This window comes from Magnolia sinica, chromosome 13 (genome assembly GCF_029962835.1).
Source record: "Magnolia sinica isolate HGM2019 chromosome 13, MsV1, whole genome shotgun sequence".
Lineage (NCBI taxonomy): Eukaryota > Viridiplantae > Streptophyta > Magnoliopsida > Magnoliales > Magnoliaceae > Magnolia > Magnolia sinica.
Genome location: NC_080585.1, coordinates 18,483,257 through 18,501,702, shown reverse-complemented (window position 1 = coordinate 18,501,702; position 18,446 = coordinate 18,483,257). Strand labels below are relative to the sequence as shown.

The following is an 18,446-nucleotide window of genomic DNA, read 5'->3' as shown; positions in this document are numbered from 1 at the left end:
TTGGGAGAAATTGGAGAAATTTTGAATTTTCCCCAACTCGGACCACCTACACTCAAATTTTGAAATTAGAATGTATATGATGATCATTCATCAAATACTCCTAAACACTTCGAAATTAGTCTTAATTGACAGCTGGTTGAAGGAAAATTTCGAAGAAAAAAAAATTGGAGAACATGAATAACCAATGGATATTGAAATCAAAGCCCCAACTCCATAATTTTTCATGCAAAACATGAAGAACTAGTGGATTTACAACCATTTCCCACTAATTTAACATAATTTCAACAAAAAAAAAAAAGGATTGGAAACTGAAAATGCTCACCAGATCGAACATGTGGGATATATCAACACTACCCATGCATTTCACATCACACAAATGGGATACAAGATATATCGTGGAATATATCAGCCAATATCGTTGATATTTAAAACATTGGACTTTACAATATTAAAAGAGAACATGGTGATTACAACCACCTTTAGTCAGGAAACAGCTTTCGAACGGCTGGAACTTGAAATTTTGATAAAGATAGAATGAGAATACTTGCTAGTGAAGTGAAAATGGAAATACTAGGTAGAACTGGAGAAAACATTGGGAGATAGAAGTTGGCTGTAACATGCAATTTCACTTGAGCTGTCCATAAATAGCGACGGTTAACATAGGAGAGAGGAGGGACGATCTACTGCACATGATACAAGCTTGCACACATTAAAATACCTGAAATATTGGAGATGGGAACCACTCAGGCTCGTATACACTTCCATCCATACTTATGTACATCTCTGCACTTAAATTGGTATCACCATCTTCTGTGAAAATAAGATCAAGAGCATGCTGCCTGCAGAAACTATCTCGCAACCCATCAACAGAGCGTTGGAGACGCCTCTTCCATTCTCTTTGCTCTGGCTGACGGTTTTGCCTGTCTGAAGCTTTTCTACGGGAATCATCCTTGCCAGTAGCCAGCTGGAGTGGGGAAAGCTTCATCGCAGCACGTGGAAGCAGCTCATCTGCTAATAAAGATGCGTTTGCTAACAAAGCTATTTGCTGAGCTTCGGTCTCAGCCATACTAACAAGTTTATTATTCCCAGAACCTTCAAAGTCTCCATCATCCTCCACTGAACTTGGCAATGCCTTAATCAGCAAGTTGACATAGGAGTTGAATACTTGAAATAGACCTTCCAATGTGTGACCACCCAATTGCATACTCAATAGTGGTCCAACATCTTCAAAGAAATCCTGCAAAAACATGCATGACATGAAGTTAAATTTATTACAGGTCAAAGACCTTCAATGATGGAAATTGATCACAATGACCTCCAATCCTGATAATAAATAGGCCCATATGCATCAAATATTTATATTGAGACACATGGTTAGAAATTAGTGGAAAGATATTGCATAAATGAATTCTTTAAGATGTCAAGGAAGGATGTGCAGAAACATGAGAATTTTGGTCAAGAGAATATTGGAATATTAGCAAATCATATGCTCTAACACTTTGACAAATAGCCAAGATAACTAAACAATCAAACAACTAAAATGTGAAAATGAGCTCTTAAAAACATATCAACTACATTCAGATGAATGAGAGAAACAGTAAATAAGATTTTGACAATTTATGGCATCACGAAGTCAGTTTATATAAAGAACAGTTACAATACCAAGACTATCAGGATTGCTAACATTAACATGTAATATGTGAAACCAGTAACTTGGCCACCTGAAGTCAAAAGAACAACAAGGGCGTGACACCGAAATAGGGAATACAATATCTACATACGCATAATGCATATTGGTTTTTCTAATGTCACCACCTTTCATGGGAACATCAGCAACATAGCCAAAGCTTTTAAATGACACATGGGATGACCCGTCACCAATTTGAACTGTTCATCATTCATACAACTAGGAGCAAGCCATGGTGGAAAATCACACCAAATTGGATGATCCTAAACATCTTATCAATAGCATGGAAAATGGACGGTCAAGATTGAGCGGAGAAACAAAATAGTTCCAATCGTCATCTTGAGAGATCTGTTCAATAAATCCCACTTTGTATTGCTTTTTATTCCGAAGTAGGTTTTGATTTAGTGATTCTAACCACGTGATCTGTTGCTCATAAACAATGTACACTTGTAACAAATCGGCCCCATGATTCTTGCACCACGGCTTGCTCCCAATGGTACTATTGAATGAACATTCCCAGCTGATGATTGGGCATCCCAGATGTCATTCAAAAAGTTTGGGGATGTTGCTAACAAAAGTGTGCGCGCGCGCACGTGTGTGTGTGTGTGTGTGTGTGTGTGTGTGTGTGTGAGAGAGAGAGAGAGAGAGTCCAGTTCTCTTGGATGACTATAAAGTTATAGTGCTCCTAGTTGCATCGGTTAACTTGGGCACTCCAATGAATCGATCTGAATTGTCCATTGAATCCAGAACACATTTCAGGGGCCACCATGCAAAAATCACACTGAACAAATGATCCAATCCGTCCTTGATTTCGCCTTATTTTCTAAAGCCATCCTTTTTCCAAGCCATGGAAGGGACGGTTGTGATTGCCTAATAAAAGTGATTCTATTGAATTATAAGCAATCCATGTGGTCCTTGACAAACAGATGGAACAAATTCTTGATTGGATAAACAATCCTGACCGTGTATATTAGAGAAAATTGATAAAATGGTCAATATTTGTCAGATCGGTGTGACATTTGCATGGCAGCCCATTAAATGTGCCTTGGACCTAATGAACAGTTGAGATCAATGGATTGGACTGGCTAAGTGTCCCACTGCAACTAGGAGCACTATATCTTATAGTGCTCTGAGAGCATTGGAGCATTTTCCCATGTCACAATAGATTACACATTAAACAGAAAATGAATCACTCACCTGAACCATTGAATTGAATCTGTGTGCACTGCTCGAAAGTTTAGGCTGGAAAGTCATTCCAGGTGCATTAGAAGATCTACTGGATGTGCGGGTACTAGCTGGAGGATAGGTGAGAACCCAATCATCTGCTGCTGCCAATGCAGCAGTGCTCTCTTCAATTCTTTTTAAATTAGCATTTAATGCTTGTTCAACACTTGGTCTAAAGAGTCTCAAAAGGACAGGACAAAGCGCCAACCCTCGAGCTTCCAACAAAGAACAATGACCCAATGCTATTTGAACACACTCTGCAGCAGCTCTTAAACCTCCAGCAGCTGCTGATGAGGCTAAGGCATGCCTCTTTACAAGAAGTGCAAAAGCCTCTGTCTGCTTAGTAGACCACATCACAAGTTCAGATGCATATGCTGGTTCATCGCCAAAGACAGCCAACGAATCACTTGCAGCTTGAGCGATGGCAGAGAAAACTAGTTGTGATAGCGCAGCTGTATATGCTCCTCCATATGAGGTGCTTGATGGACGAAGACTTTGCATGTTGTACTGGAACCTTTGGTAATGAGCATTAAGTAGCAACGTATGAGCACGGGGCCCATCTCCAAGTCTTTTAAGAGCTGAAACAGCAGCACGAAGCTCAACGCCACGAGTAGATGGTTGGCATGCAGCTTCCGCAAGTTGGTCAGCTAATTTTTGTCTGTGTTCAGCAATAGCAGTCTGCAATGACATCAGTGCAGCTGGGCTCAATGTATTCTTTTCTTTTGCTTCTGCAGCTACATGTTCCCCTTCATCAAGGGCAGCCAAAGCTTCATCCACTCTCCTTTCTGCTAACAAAACATCAAGGATATCAGGTAACTCCGCAGCCCAGTTCTCGATGTCAGTAGGTTCTCTGTCTTCCACGTCAGATGAATCATGTGCTGCAGAGCCTTCAGGACCAGTAGATAGAGAATCAACATGGACTCCTTCAGCTAAACCATGAATTAAAGCTGCCTGAGTAGATAGCAGATTTCTGATGGAAAGGAGCTCGCCCTCTAGATCTGATATCTCCTTTGATGTGCTGTAAATAGACAGAAATAGTCGACTCTGTGTCAAAAGCAATTATCAGGGGTATATTAAGACAACAGTCTCAATCCTCAGTTTTAACGGATTTGTTGATCTCACTACAAAAGAACAAGGTCTACGAAAAAGAACTGATGTCAATAAACAATTTAAAAATGCATAGACCATCTTGTAAATATGACAATGAAGATATTTCTAGTGAGAAGGTTTAGTACTAAGCAGAAAAGCATTAAACAGGGATCCATTAGAGGTGGGTACAGATTGAACATTGCTCCAAGAGTACATCACTATTGGATACCAGTGATGGAATTTTGAAGGTTGCTTCCGACTGCAGGAAGATCTTTTAGCCATCAAAAATTAAAGGCAAACAACAAATACAGTAACTTCATTTTCACCAAATTGGCTTTGAGAAAATCCATCCTCATGTTTTGTAATTTTTGAGTTAATAACAGATACTTTGCCAGGCTCCTTCCTAATTCGATGGAGAAAGCTTCTCCCCAATTTTGGATTGCGCTTATTTGTTACCAGAAAAGTAACCATGTGGAAGAATACATCAGATTTTTTTATGACAACAGGGTGTCCGCACCCCATATTAAGGCGAGACTATTCCCTGTGAATGCCTGCAATCACCTGCAAACCACGTGCATTGGGTAAAGCATGGGGAGGGGAGTCAAACAAGCCTCTATGGGGACCAAACCCATGATGCTAGCCACTTTGTCAGTCATATTGGATAAATCACATATTCTGATTTACTATATATATATATATCACAAGCAAAGAACAAACAACACTATCTAGTTTATCAGTAATATCGGATAGGAAAAAGAGATAAGAAATCCGAATAAGCTGTGGACAGGCAACCTTTTCATGGTTAGTTGTCAATCAGCCAACCGATTAGTTTGCATACATCAAATTCACTGCTACGTTAACTGAGTAAAGGTATTGAGTACAACAAGGATAAACCCAGACTTCTCAGCATACCAGTACGTTAAGGACTGGTTACAGGTTACAACTCATAAGCATAATCATGTTGAAGTATTTTCCAACAATATTCTCAATATGGCTTGTAATGCAAATGGTACAATGCATTCTAAATTCTAATACCTTGAAGGTGTAGAGTTCGAATCTAGGAAGATCTAAGTTTAAAATAACAGTGAAGGGAGATCCTTGTTGTTATCACAAGTATTAGAGTCTGGTAGTCCAACTATTTGAAAGATCTGGGTATGATAGATCTGCAGCCGTATTGGCCAAGTTGGGTGATTAAACCATTCTCAAAAATGGATTTCAGACCCTTTTTTTTACCTTTAGGTGGGTGTGTGTGTGTGTGTGTGTGTGTGTGTGTGTGTGTGTGTGTTTATCTAAAACAATAATATGGAAAAAGTATGTTTCATCATCATCTAAGGGTGTGTTTGGTAAACTGAATTTAAAAAAAATTTAAAAAAAAAAAAGTCTGAAATTAATTTTTGGATCCATTGTGTGCTGAATTTTAAGTACTGATAAGTGTTGGAATGCCTAATTGTTAAATTGTCTGAAAAAATTCCTGCACACTGAAATTTAGTACTGAATCCAAAAATTTATGTTTGGTAAAAATGTCTGAAATTTGGCAATTTTACCAAATTGCCCCCAATTTGGACTCATACCCTAACATGATCTGAAAAATAGATGGACGAGGTGGATTTCTCACAAACATCACGGTGGGCCCCACCTAGTTGGCATCCTTCCAAAGCTGGAGTGGATTAGGTGTTACCGGGGTAACGTCAGACCGTGGGGCCCACCCTAATGTATGTGTTGTATATCCACACAACCCATCCATTTTTCTGGATCATTTTAGGATATGTTCACAAAATTGAAGAACATTCTGATCTCAAGTGGACCACACCGCAGGGATTGAATTCCCACCATCGAAAACTTTTTGGGGGCAACAAGAGTTTTGAATCAAGCTAATATTTGTCTTCTCCCGTTATACAAGTCTACATGACTTTATAAACAAGTTGGATGGCAAATAAACAACATGATGAGCCCTAGGATGTTTCTAATGGTGGTCGTTCAATGACCATTGTTCCCTGTGGTGGGGTCCACTTGAGATTTGGATCTGCTTCATTTTTAGAAAAACTAATGGACAGCGTGGATATAAAATATATTTATCAAAGTGGGCCCCCATGATCACGGAAATACCCACTACCGTGAAACCCAGGTACCACGTAATCCGCTCCCGCTCAAAGTGGAAGGATGCGGATTTCCTAGGAAATCCTCTCACAAGAAGTTCCTACGATGGGAGGGTGGGGCCCAACATGATGTTTGTGAGAAATCCACCCCGTCCATTAGCTTTTCCAGATCATTTTAGGACATGAGACCAAAAATGAAGCATATCCAAAACTCAAGTGGGCCGCACGACAGGAAACGGTGAAGATTGAACATACACCATTGAAACATTTGTAGGGCCGCTACAGAAGTTTTGGATCAGGCTAATAGGAATGACCTTATGAACGATATGGATGGCATATAAACATCACGGTGGAACCCAAGGAGGTTTCAAAGGTAGGCAAAATGGATAGACGGTGTGGATTTCTGATGTTGGGCCCCACCTAGCTTCCCATCGCAGGAACTTCCTTCAAAAGCTTTTGAAAGAAATCCGCATGCAAAGTGGATTTCCTAACAAGGCACCTTTGTGGGGTACCGTGTTGATGTCAAAAGTTTTGTGGGCCCCACCACGATGTATGTGTTAGTTCCATACCGTTCTTATTTTTTATCATATCATTTTAGGACATGAACCCAAAGCTAAAGTGGACCACACCACCTGAAGACAAGGTGTGGGACATGTGGTACTCAAAGATGGTTGGTGGCACATGTTGCACATATATGGTACTTTAAGATGGATGGTGGTCCATTTTGCACATGTGGCCATTTGAAGATGGTCAGTGGCACATGTGGCTGCCATGTGGGGCACTTGTAGGTAGGGGTAATTTCCTCTCCTTTTCCTAAGGACATGTTTGGATACCATGGATTCCATACCAAAAAATGGAAAAGGAAAACGGTTTTTTCTTTGATTTGACAATTTGTGTTGTTGGGATGGCAAAGGAAAAGGTGGATTCCACAAAGTTATCATCATGCTTTTCCACAAATTAAATTCTTTGCACAAGAAACTAGGTGATTTTTGGGAGAGGACTATGGTCTATGAGATTTCCAATTGCTATCCAAACAAGAACTCTAAAATCCATGTTTTATTAGTGCCCATGGAAATTATCATTGAATGATTATTATTATTTTTTCCTTTCTTTTCCCTTCGGTTCCAAATATCAAAACATGCCTAAAATTCACAAAAAATGTGTTTCTTAAGTATGAGAATGGAAATTTAAATGGTGTATTTTCTAGGAATTGGAGAGACGGAAACAGAGTTTCTAGGAACTTACAAAAACAATCAACAAGAATGTTGTTTACATGGAAATGGTGTTTCCTCAACTTATATATAAAAACAGAAGGCCCATGGGGAACTTGGAAAAAAAAAATTGCAGAATTCCAAAGACAAATGTGTCCTGATCAATTTCCTTAAGAGGAGAATTCAAAGGAAGGTAGTATGGTCTTGGAATGGTCCATGTATAGCCTTAGCCATCATTGGGGTTTCTCCTCATTAGATCTTATCTTCATGGGATTCAAGTTTGAGGGGTGATTTGTAAACCGTATTTTTATTGTTGGGGGAGTATCTGTATATTTCTTTATGATCACCCATCATCTCATTTTCGCTTTTAATTTGTAGTTGTTTTTCTTTTTTCTGAAATAAAATTGAGCTACCATTCAAAAAAGAGAAAGGTGTCACAAAGCAGCTCAAACAAGAAGCTAAAGGACAGTAAAAGAGAGCAACGTAGTGAAGGTTACCATCAGAAATTCTCACAAAGTAAAAAATGTGAATGGATTGTTGGTCATTTAGAGAGATAATAAGTGATATCTCCATCTATCACTCCAAAAATCATTACTAACATAGAGCATTAGTGCACTCACCGGATGAAGGATGCATAATTAGAATAAACACTTATACGCAATTCCTCTGCAGAAGCCTTCTTTAAATCTAGAAGATAAGAGCACACGTGCCTTATTTCCTGCAAATAAATGCAAAGCACTGTTATCCTCACCAAAAATAATAATAATAATAAATAAAATAAAATAGTTTCTTTTGTAAGAGTAAAAGATGTTTGATACTAAGCAAATACACATTGATAGGCATAAGGCAAATAGATGCACTAAAAGTTGAAGAGTTAGCTTTGTATGGTTTCCCTTCCATTGACCTTATCACCATGAGAATGTTAACTAAAGCAACAATAGCATATTGAAAAAATAATTTTCGAAAGAAGAGGGTAAAAAAGAATCAATCTCACAGCACACATCATCAAAGGCATGTGAATACGTTTCATGCACATAGTAATGCAATAACAAAAGATGTAAGACTTGCCTAGGAAACTGCGCACAAAAAAGTACAAATAAATAAATCTTGACTGAAACATTAAACAAGGAAACGAGTCCTTAGAGTTAAAAACAACCATGTCAATAGTTTCCATAAGTTAAAAAGGATGTCGGTGAGAAAACATTGGTGGTCTATTTTTAGTAATTTTTCTTGTTTTTTTTAAATCTATTTTTAATGTATAACTCTATTACAGTTGTTGGAAACAAATGCATTTAAGAATTTGAATTAATGGGGAATGATACAATACATAGAATCAAAATGGTCTATAATTGTAATATGGGTTGTTAGAAGGTTTCTTTCAACCTTTAAAGTTTTTTTTTTTAATTTACGAAGATGACATATTTTATTCCAAAAGAACTCATTACAAAGGCAACGAGACCCATGAAATGACTGATGTTATCATCAATCCTTCAGCTGATGTCTTTTGCAATAAGGAGCCCACAGATCCCAAAATCCACCCCCCCAAAAAAAAAAAGGAGATATATTCCAAAGAATGCCTCTTCTAGGCAAGAATGAACCTGAAAACCAACCCAATAAATTCCTTATGGGAGCAATTTCGTGTCCAACATACCACACACATTTCAAATATGACCCCAACTGACCCTAGTGTGGATAAACAAATGGTCCACCAATTCCTCATCACACCCACAAACACAAGACATGTTAGGAATGCCATTTGCTTCCTCTTGAAATTATCCGAAGTTAGGACTTTGTTAGTCATCTCCAAGTCCAACCTTGATGAGGACATCCGAGCAACATAACCCAAAAAAGGCTTTCACTGAGTCCTGGCAGAACTGGAACCTCTCACAGAGCAGGGAGGAAATGGTACATCCCATAGCTGGAAACTTCAGGAAAAAGATTCAAGTTATTTTTCCAACCCTTTGACCACTTACCGATTATCTTCTCCAGAAGGATAATGAAATAATGAATAATTGATGCAGCAGCCCAAGAGATTTAGATAAACCATTTTATCATCATATAAATTCCTTCTCAGATTAATATTCCACACAGGAAAGCCTCCAATCATTTTGTTGCAAACTAACAGTGAAAAATAGAGTGGAAATTTTCTGGCCACTTGTCTAACCAGAACAGCACCCTGTCTCCCTTACTAGCAACAAAGCAAATTCCTTCTTCAGAGGAACTCCCCACAGTACAGAGATGTCTCTACCAGTCTCCCAATATATTTATCCTGCTAGCTTATTGCTTTCCACACAAGCCAGGAAATCCCAACATCATCTAAAGTCACCATATTTCCCTCTAACAATATCCTTCCACAAAGAATTTAGGTTTCCCACTTGAATCTTCTAGAATGCAAGCCAGGAAATCTCAACATCATCTAAAGTCACTATATTTCCCTCTCACAATATCCTTCCACAAAGAATTTTGGTTTCCCCTGTATCTCCACCACCATTTTTGCCAAGATAACCAATTCCTTTCTCTAACCATCTCCACCCTATATCCACATCTCTCTCCTGCTTTTGGACATCCCGACGCTTCACAAGATGAAATTTGTTCCCCTCACAATTCCCTTTCCACACGAAGCTTTTATGAATTCACTCTACTTTCTTTGCCACCGCTGGCATCTAAAAAGATAGAATAGACCCAAAGGTTTGAAAGAACACATTTAATAAGAGTAATCCTCCTCACATAGATACTTCCTTTCCGACTGTTTTTTTTTCCAACCACTCACCATTGGGTCCCAAATTGAAGCTGCTTCTACAGGAAACCCCAGTAATCCTCTAGAGATATCAAGAAAAGGGAACCCTCTCTCCTTTTCTTTGCTACCTTCACCAAGCCTACCACATAAAAAGTACTGTAAACAAAACAATACAGCGATCCAGCTATAAAAATAGTTGACGACACCATGGTTGCCAAAATTCACAAGCAGCAGTTAATCTTTAGATTATTTCTCACTCTCATATCAATGTAGAAGGCCGGACATCAATCTTTTAGAAACCACATGATCTAGGATTGTTTTGCAAGTGTGAGATTTAGGCTTTTGAAGAGCTTTGGGGTCTGCAATAGGATAGATTTTCAGCAAGCCCATCAATGATCTAGATTTTTTTAAAGATATCAATGATCTAGATTTTTTTTAAGATATCAATGATCTAGATTTTTCCCTCCACACAAGATATATTTATGCCAGTAATTGTCCATGGAAAGTCACCCTACATGATTGGATCTATCAAAAGACTCCACGGAACAAAGAAAAATGATCACGTATAACTCATAGCAAGCTAAAGCATGATGCACCTTTCTTTCCTGCCAATGTGTAACATGTGTAGGGCATCCAAATTGTACAAAGGGTGAGTCCCACGGTGTTTTCAGCAGTGCTCATAGCGTACCATGTAGTACTATGTAGCATAGCATAGTTAAAATGCTATGAAGAGTAATCTGGACCATCCAAATTGTGGTCCATATCGTGAATTTGTGATGTTTCAATAAAAAAATTTTTAATTTAAAATTAAAAAAATTAAAATAATAATAATAATAATAATAATAAAAGAGAGAGAGAGAGAGAGAGAGAGAGAGAGAGACAAGAAGAAGAAGAAGAAGAAGAAGAAGTCACACTTAGAGATGTTTGAAGGCAAAGAGACAGATTTTGCACGGAAATATGTGGTTGACGATCCAATTCACAGTCAAGAACTCGTAGGAATTATGCATTTTGTAAATTTGATCATATCTTTCTATTATTTCAATTAAAATATTAAACATCGTGTAGTTTATGCTACGCACTATAGAGGGCCAAACACTACACTATACACCACACGCTATTTAAAACACTGGTCCCACCATAAAGAGCAAAAATCATACTGGTCCGTTCATCAAGCAGGCTATGCCTTTGAAGTCAACGGATGGGCAACAATCAGTCAAGGAACACAGATTTAGGCCACTTTTTTAATGTTCCGATCAGCCTGATTTTCATGCCAGCTGATCTTCGTGGTGGGGCCAACCTTTTATGGAACTCAAATGTACACATGTAACACATTGAGCTATATGATTGGGGAGGGGCTATGAGCTGTACATGATCATTCCTACATAACAAAAAAAGGAAGGAAAAGACTTTTCACCTCAGCTTAAGATTACATAAATGACTAAAACTTTCTGAGTCTTACTACGGGAAACACTTCATACAAAATTTCATATGAAGTTCTTTTATTTCATACTCCACCTAGCAAGGGAAGATGGCATTAACGTTTTTAACAGTTGGCACCACCTGCGAGGATTTGGAAATTACTATAGAAATCCTTACGAGAAGGAAAGATGCCTAAATGCAAAACGAACCCAACTCTTGAATTTACTGAAATTCTCTTCTTTTTTTCCTTTTTCTTTTTTTGAGGAAAGATTAATGCTGAATTTGATCACTACCCAAAATGTTTTCTGTTAATCCAGGATCATTTTTCAAACAATCTGAAATGGCAAATCTACTCTGTGAAAAACTAAGGACCTGTTTGTTGCGTGGGCTTAGATGGGATTAGGTGGGATGGAATTGCATTTGGTCCCGTGCAAATTCCATCCGGTGTGTGGGGAGGGCGAGAAGGGTTGGGATTAGGTGGGATGGAATTGTATTTGGTCCCATGCAAGATTTCCAGTGGATTTTGAAAGCAACTACACATGTGGGCCCCACATTGATGCATGTGTTTTATGCATGCCGATCCATATGCGCCCTTTACACGTGACATTCTAGTTATACACGTGTACAAGTGACAGACAACCATAGTGAATTTGGTTACGCTAGATCACAAAGTTGAAGAATTTCTTGCCCTGCTGAACCGCATTCAAAATGTCAAGTTAGATCAGAAAAGTGCAGACAAATTAGTGTGGAACTACCATAAATCAAGGGAATTCTCAGTTAAAACTTTCTACAAGAATACCGACAATGTATCCGAAAAGGGAGAAGAGATCTTCACCAACAAGGTTTGGAAGTATCAAACCCCTCCTAAGATTGTGGGGTTCGGTTGGCTGGTGGGCAAGAGAAGAGTTCTCACGGTAGATAACTTGAGAAAAAGAGGGATGATCATCACTAATGTCTGCTTGTGTTGTATGTCCAGTGAGGAATCGGTGGATCACTTATTCATCCATTGCCCATTCATCTACCACATCTGGTCTCATATATTATGACGTTTTGGTATGGCTTGGTCCGTCCCTAACTCGACAGGAAACTTCCTAAAAGCTTGGCGTGGTATAATATTGGGGAAGAAAAGGACTAAACTATGGAGAATGAGTCTTCTTGCTGTTTGGTGGGCAGTGTGGGAAGAAAGAAATGGCAGATGCTTCAAGGGGACTTCAAATTTGTCGGATTCCGTCGCTTCTAGAGCTAGGTTTTTAGTAGTTGAGTGGGCGATCAATGTTGACAAATTAAAGGATTGTAATTTGCTGTTTCTTTCTATGTAGTAGGCTGAATCACTCCCTCGGTGGTTCAGCCTCCTATCTTCTGTTCTGTTTTTCTCTCTTTCTATTAATATAATCAGTAACTTTTCCAAAAAAAAACAACAATTCCATGGTCCACCAAACGGGATTTTGCTTAATCCAGTATTTTTCCATAGCAAGAATTTTATCCCAAACATGGGGATTGAATGGCCAAAATACCATGGTATTTCCAGACATGCAATCATTGTACAATAATGGGGTTAATCCATCTAATACAATTTCATACCATTTAATCCCATGGACCAAACAGGCCCTAAGGGTGCTTTGATGTTTCCAGGTTCCCGAGAAGGGTGCCATGCATGCACACTTCATTTGTCATGGTAGAATTTGCAGGGACAATTTATACGAACTTCAATTGTCACACTTCGAAGTCTCTATTCCAACTCTCTCATCTAGTGATGGAAGCTCTCTGTGTATGCTAGAGTCTGGAAAGCCCAAGTCCCACACAAAGTGCAAGCTTTTATGTGGCTAGCTACAGCCAATAAGATTCTTATGGTGGATAACCTCAAGAAGTGTTGAATGGCCCCTTACCAACATGTGCTTCTTGTGTCATCAACATGTGGAAAGTGTGGACCACACTAAACCACCTTTTCCCTAAATGAGGTGCAGCAAGAAGCATCTTGGGGTTCTATATTTGCACAAAGTAAAGTGGCTACAATCGGAGTGCAGAAGCAGAGAAGCATCTGTTCAGAATGTAAGCATGTACAAATAGGCAAGAAAGTGGGAGCAGGTGAGAGAGTCTGAAACGCAATTCAGAGCAGGCACGACACCTAGTTCGTAGGATCCTGAAACTAATAGGGGTTCCTCTTGGATATCTTTGAAGTCTGCTGGTTCCTTAATGGAAATCTTCCTGAACTAGTTAGTGGGTGGAACATGGGTCCCTTAAAGCCAAGAAAAAACTTAATATGGAAGATGGTGCCTCATCGTGTTAAAGTAATAGGAGAATTTTCTAAAGGAAATTCTGCTTTGGTTGATCATATCAAGAGAAGCATATCCTTTATGATTATGGACTGTCTAGTCTAGCTAGACCTGAGTTCAAGGGGATCTCCTACTTAATTTTCAGCCGGATTGGAAGACCACAACTGGCTGCACAGATCATGTATCTGGTTCCCTTGAATTTTCATGTTTAGCCCATCCCACGGTTTCTCTTTTGTGCTTGTTTTTGTTCTTCACTTGATGCCAGCGCTGCATTGTAGAATTAACGAGAGGATCACTAACCAGCAGAGTGGTGGTTGTATCGTTTTATAGTCGTACAGATAAAAAGAGTCCCATATTCATGATGAGGAAATACACACTGATAGGCTGGAATTATGGCATTCTAATCAGTGCCCACACTCTGTACTGATAAGAACCACCTTTTAGCGATCCAAACCGTCCACCTGGTAAGGGCAACAGATGTGCGCTGCTGCAGCACAAAGCTTCCCCCATACAATCCTAACCATCAAATAATTGGCCTGCTAAATGGACGGATAAAAGGAGAAAAGCACAGCGAATGGTCCATGGGCAGCTGCAAAGAACTCTGTACATTATCATGGGGAGCTTGCAACAGAGGAGATTTTTTTTAGCCAACGGAATAACCCACCAGACAAACGATCTGGATCATTGGAAGACGGGCTCCGCATGCACGGAATGCTCATCCAGAAAACATTAGCCTAATTATCGGATCGCAAACGCACGAAAAAGATATGTAACCGAATTCAAAGACATAATTGCAGAAAAAGAAAAACCAGGGAACTGGTGAAAGGGCACACCTTCTCATTCATGGTCTGGCATTTGGACTGAAGGTAACCATCAGGATCGAAGCGGTCGGTCCTGAAGCCTTTGAGCTTATCCTCCAGCTGCGAATCTGCGTCCTGTGCAGCACCCGCGCTCCCCTTCGACACCAAGCCGGCCGACGCACGAGACGATCGAGACGACTTCCCCGACGCCATCTCTCTCTCTCTCTCTCTCTCTCTCTCTCTCTCTCTCTCTCTCTCTCTCTCTCTCTCTCTCTCTCTCTATACAAACTCTCTATCTCTATCTCAATGCCAAGGAAATCTCGATCCGAAGGGAAATTGGAAGGAAAGTAGAGAAGTATTTCCTTTTCGTTTTGGGGCTACCTCCACCTCTCTGAGAGTTTTGGGGAAGGGGGCATGATCAAGATCGACGGACGAGATCTCATTTCAGACCAAATCAGATCAGATCTATCTTCTGGAAGGAGAATCTGCGAACGGAAAATGGGGATTTTCTCTTCTGAGGAGATGATGATGATGCAGTTGATTGAATCACGATCCTACGAAACCGCGTTTAGAATACTCGCCCGCCATTTCCAATCTCTCTCCCACTCTCTCCCTTCGGCGCGAGGATATCCACGGAGAGGAGTTATTGATACGATACTCCGCCTGCGTGTGACACTTGATACGCAGGCACTTAGAAATGGTGCACGTGGCATTTATTAACTCAATTTAAGCTAAACAAATTGTGGAAACCACTTTCGGAGATCGTTTGAAACATCCTAATATCTAATTCTGGGACACTTGCTTGAAATAAGGCCATAGGGTACTTTTCATTATCAACCGTCCAATGAATGTCCACCAATCTGATAGCCAGATGATTAAATAAGAGTAATTTTTTGGTCCATAATATATCTAAACTGGTAAGCATAATTTGTACGGTTTAATTTAAATTAATTGTATAACGCGTACAATTTTAGTTAATTTCTAAGCTCCCACGTATCATCCTTCCCAATCTGCCCGTGTACGAAAGTTTCCCTTCCGGCTACACTTTACGGTTTTTTTAGTTTGTAAGACTGTGGTCCATCATTTAGCGATGGATCCAGACCGTCGGTCTGCAGGGAATCAACGTGGATGGACGTCGATGTAAAAGTAACCGATAAATAAAATCCACAGCAACCAGTTTTGGGCTTTATTTTCTGTCGAATGTGGACCATTGTTGTATTTCGCATCTTGACCATCCATTTGCTGCCCACAAACAGGAAGGTCTTGATCTTCCAATCGTTGAGATTTTCGCGCCGTTGTTCATGAACAACGGTTTGGATTACTGAAACACGGCCCCGATTCGACATGGTGAAAAATGTCCTCGGCCGAGGATGATATCATCCCTCGTCTTCGTTTGTGCGTCTTTGTTGGCAACCACGGAAACACAAAGGCCACTCGCGCGTGGGCGTTTTGAACGGGAGCCGATTACGTGTCACCCGGGTAACACGACAGTGGGTGTTTCCCTGACTGTAGGACCCACCTTAATGTATGTGTTGTTATATCCACGCCGTTCATCAGTTTTTTCCGCTCATTTTAAAGCTTGATTCCAAAGTTGATGCAGATCCAAATCTTAACTATCGAACACCTACCATTGAAATCTTCATACGACCCATCGTAATATTTATTTGCCATCCAACGTGTTGATATATATATATATATAAAAGTTATGTGGTCCCAAAGAAATTTTAGTTAGTGATCATTAAATCTCTATTATGTGGTCGACTTGAGATTTGAATCTGCTTTATTTTTAAAAGCATATACAGAAATAATCTTAAGAATCTATGGACGGAATGGATATACAACACAAATAGCAAGGTGGTCCCTACGGTCAGGGAAACACCAACTACCGTGTTAGGTAACACATGGTCCGCTCCCGTTTTTAAGATAGAACCCGCGGCACACGTGCGTATGTACGCACGTGGGAGATATCCGTTCCGTTCGACTGGGCTGCGCTTTGAAAATTCCAGGAACCAAAAGTCGGGACTCGTGAACGTGTTTCCCACTTGTCGATGATTAGACCGGAATATTTTGGCCAGGTCGTGTTAGGTGTGGGGCCCATGTGATGTATTCCCTGCATGCCGAATACGTGTGCAACCATGACACCTGTACTGCGATTTCGTGAATATCCTTTGTGGGCCCACCGTGATGTATATGTTATATCCACTCCGTTGATCGTTTCTCCCGCTCAGTTTACGGCAAATCCTAGACACGAGACAGATTCAAAGCTAACCAGACCACACCACAGGAAACAAGGGAGATTGAACGCCCATCGTTGAAATCTTCTTGGGGCCCACCGAAGTTTTGGATCAAGTTGATAAATATGTTTTTTCTTTATGTATGTCCAAGTCACCCTATGAACGGTTTGGATGGCATATAAACATAACGATGGCTCCGGGAAGGTTTCAACAGTAGGCACTTTTATGCCCACCGTTTCCTGTGTTGTGGTCCACTTGAGCTTTGGATATGACTAAATTTTTGTACGGACGAATGAAATGATCCGGTGAGACGAATGAATGGAGTGGATATGACCACACACATCATGGTAGGGCCCACAGAGCTCGGGGCTCCGGGAGTATTAATTTCCTTCTCTCCTGAACAACCTGTATAACTGGCTCTAATCCTGCAAACGTGGCACATGGGTACAAGATCTCGACCATTCATCGAGTGGGATTCACATCGGATGGGCCACGGTTCAGGGATCAGGACAGAAGAACAATCCGGTGAAACAGCCATCCCACTTCCCATGCAACCGTCCATCTGCAGTACCATTAAGTCCCTTGTTTTGGACAGTTAAAGATTGTTTGTGTCACTTGGGGAAAGTGGCCCATCCAAGACGAGTAATGCATGATGCGCAGCTCAGGTGTGGATAGACGGTTGGTGGGAGAAATAGAACAATGAGTATCATTCATTTGAAAATAACGGGTCCTATAATTGGTAACTGGAGTCTGCCGATGTACGGTGCTTTTGGGCATCCTCCATAGGCGGTGGAAACAAAAGGACCAACGGTCTTATTACTAAACTATGGGCCCCACTTGCAAATTTGGAAGTGGGGGAGGTCGAGCTCTGTGGGTCCCACTGCGATGTGTCAGAAATCCACACCATGCATTTAGTGGGTCCCACTGTGATGTATCAGACATCCACACCATGCATTTGGTGGGTCCCCTCTAGCTTATAGGATGTCAAAAAATAAATATGGATCTTGACAGCAAGTGGGCTACACCATCTGAAACCTTACGAAATCATTCATGAAACATCTAAAAACATTTGGTGTTGTGCTCTTGGGTTTTGGATTGACCTGAAAGTTAGTGTGACCCCTCATCTAAGTGGACAAACACAATGGGTGGGCTGGATATCTTAACCACATGGATTTATAAACAACTAGGAAGGTTGTAATGGATGGGCATCCATTTTCAACCGTTGTCTATAGTGTGGGCCCCACCTAAGTTATGGATTAGTCTGATTTACTGGCCACGTCCACTATGGAAGGCTGGATATTATTGATCGTGTGGATGTCCACAAACATCACGGTGGGGCCCACAGTGCTTACCTTTTTTCCCACACACACGCCATACATGGCCCATTGTCAGCGAGTTAGACCAATCAATATTGGATGAACTGTGGGCATCTCTATGGCCTGAAATTAATCAATGGTCAATGCTTCACAGTTTATTAATTGTATGGCTGAGATAGTTTGTTCGTGTGATTTTTTACAATGAGGGCCACTCATTGGGGCTCGCCAAAGGACACGGAATAGGAGGGGTGGGCCCATGCCCTGTCCATCTCGTAACTTTTCGGTTACTTGTATAGTCGACTGTGACTCTTCAGCAAGTTAGCAGAGGTTGGCACACGTGTGTGGAGCGAAGGCCATTCA

At 40.4% G+C, this 18,446-nt stretch overlaps 1 protein-coding gene across 1 annotated transcript in view; it reads right to left on the bottom strand.

The window, feature by feature from the left end:
• The window catches only part of LOC131223064 (exocyst complex component EXO84B-like), a 32,167-nt gene extending 17,012 nt beyond the window's left edge, over nucleotides 1-15,155 (bottom strand). The window contains exons 1-4 of the mRNA XM_058218351.1: nucleotides 14,570-15,155; nucleotides 7,928-8,025; nucleotides 2,885-3,929; nucleotides 719-1,237 (exon numbers count right to left, since the gene is read on the bottom strand). Coding sequence (XP_058074334.1) covers nucleotides 719-1,237; nucleotides 2,885-3,929; nucleotides 7,928-8,025; nucleotides 14,570-14,749 — 1,842 coding nt within the window. The 5' untranslated portion in view covers nucleotides 14,750-15,155. The remainder of the gene's footprint in view (nucleotides 1-718; nucleotides 1,238-2,884; nucleotides 3,930-7,927; nucleotides 8,026-14,569) is intronic.
• Between the last annotated feature and the right edge of the window lie 3,291 nt (nucleotides 15,156-18,446).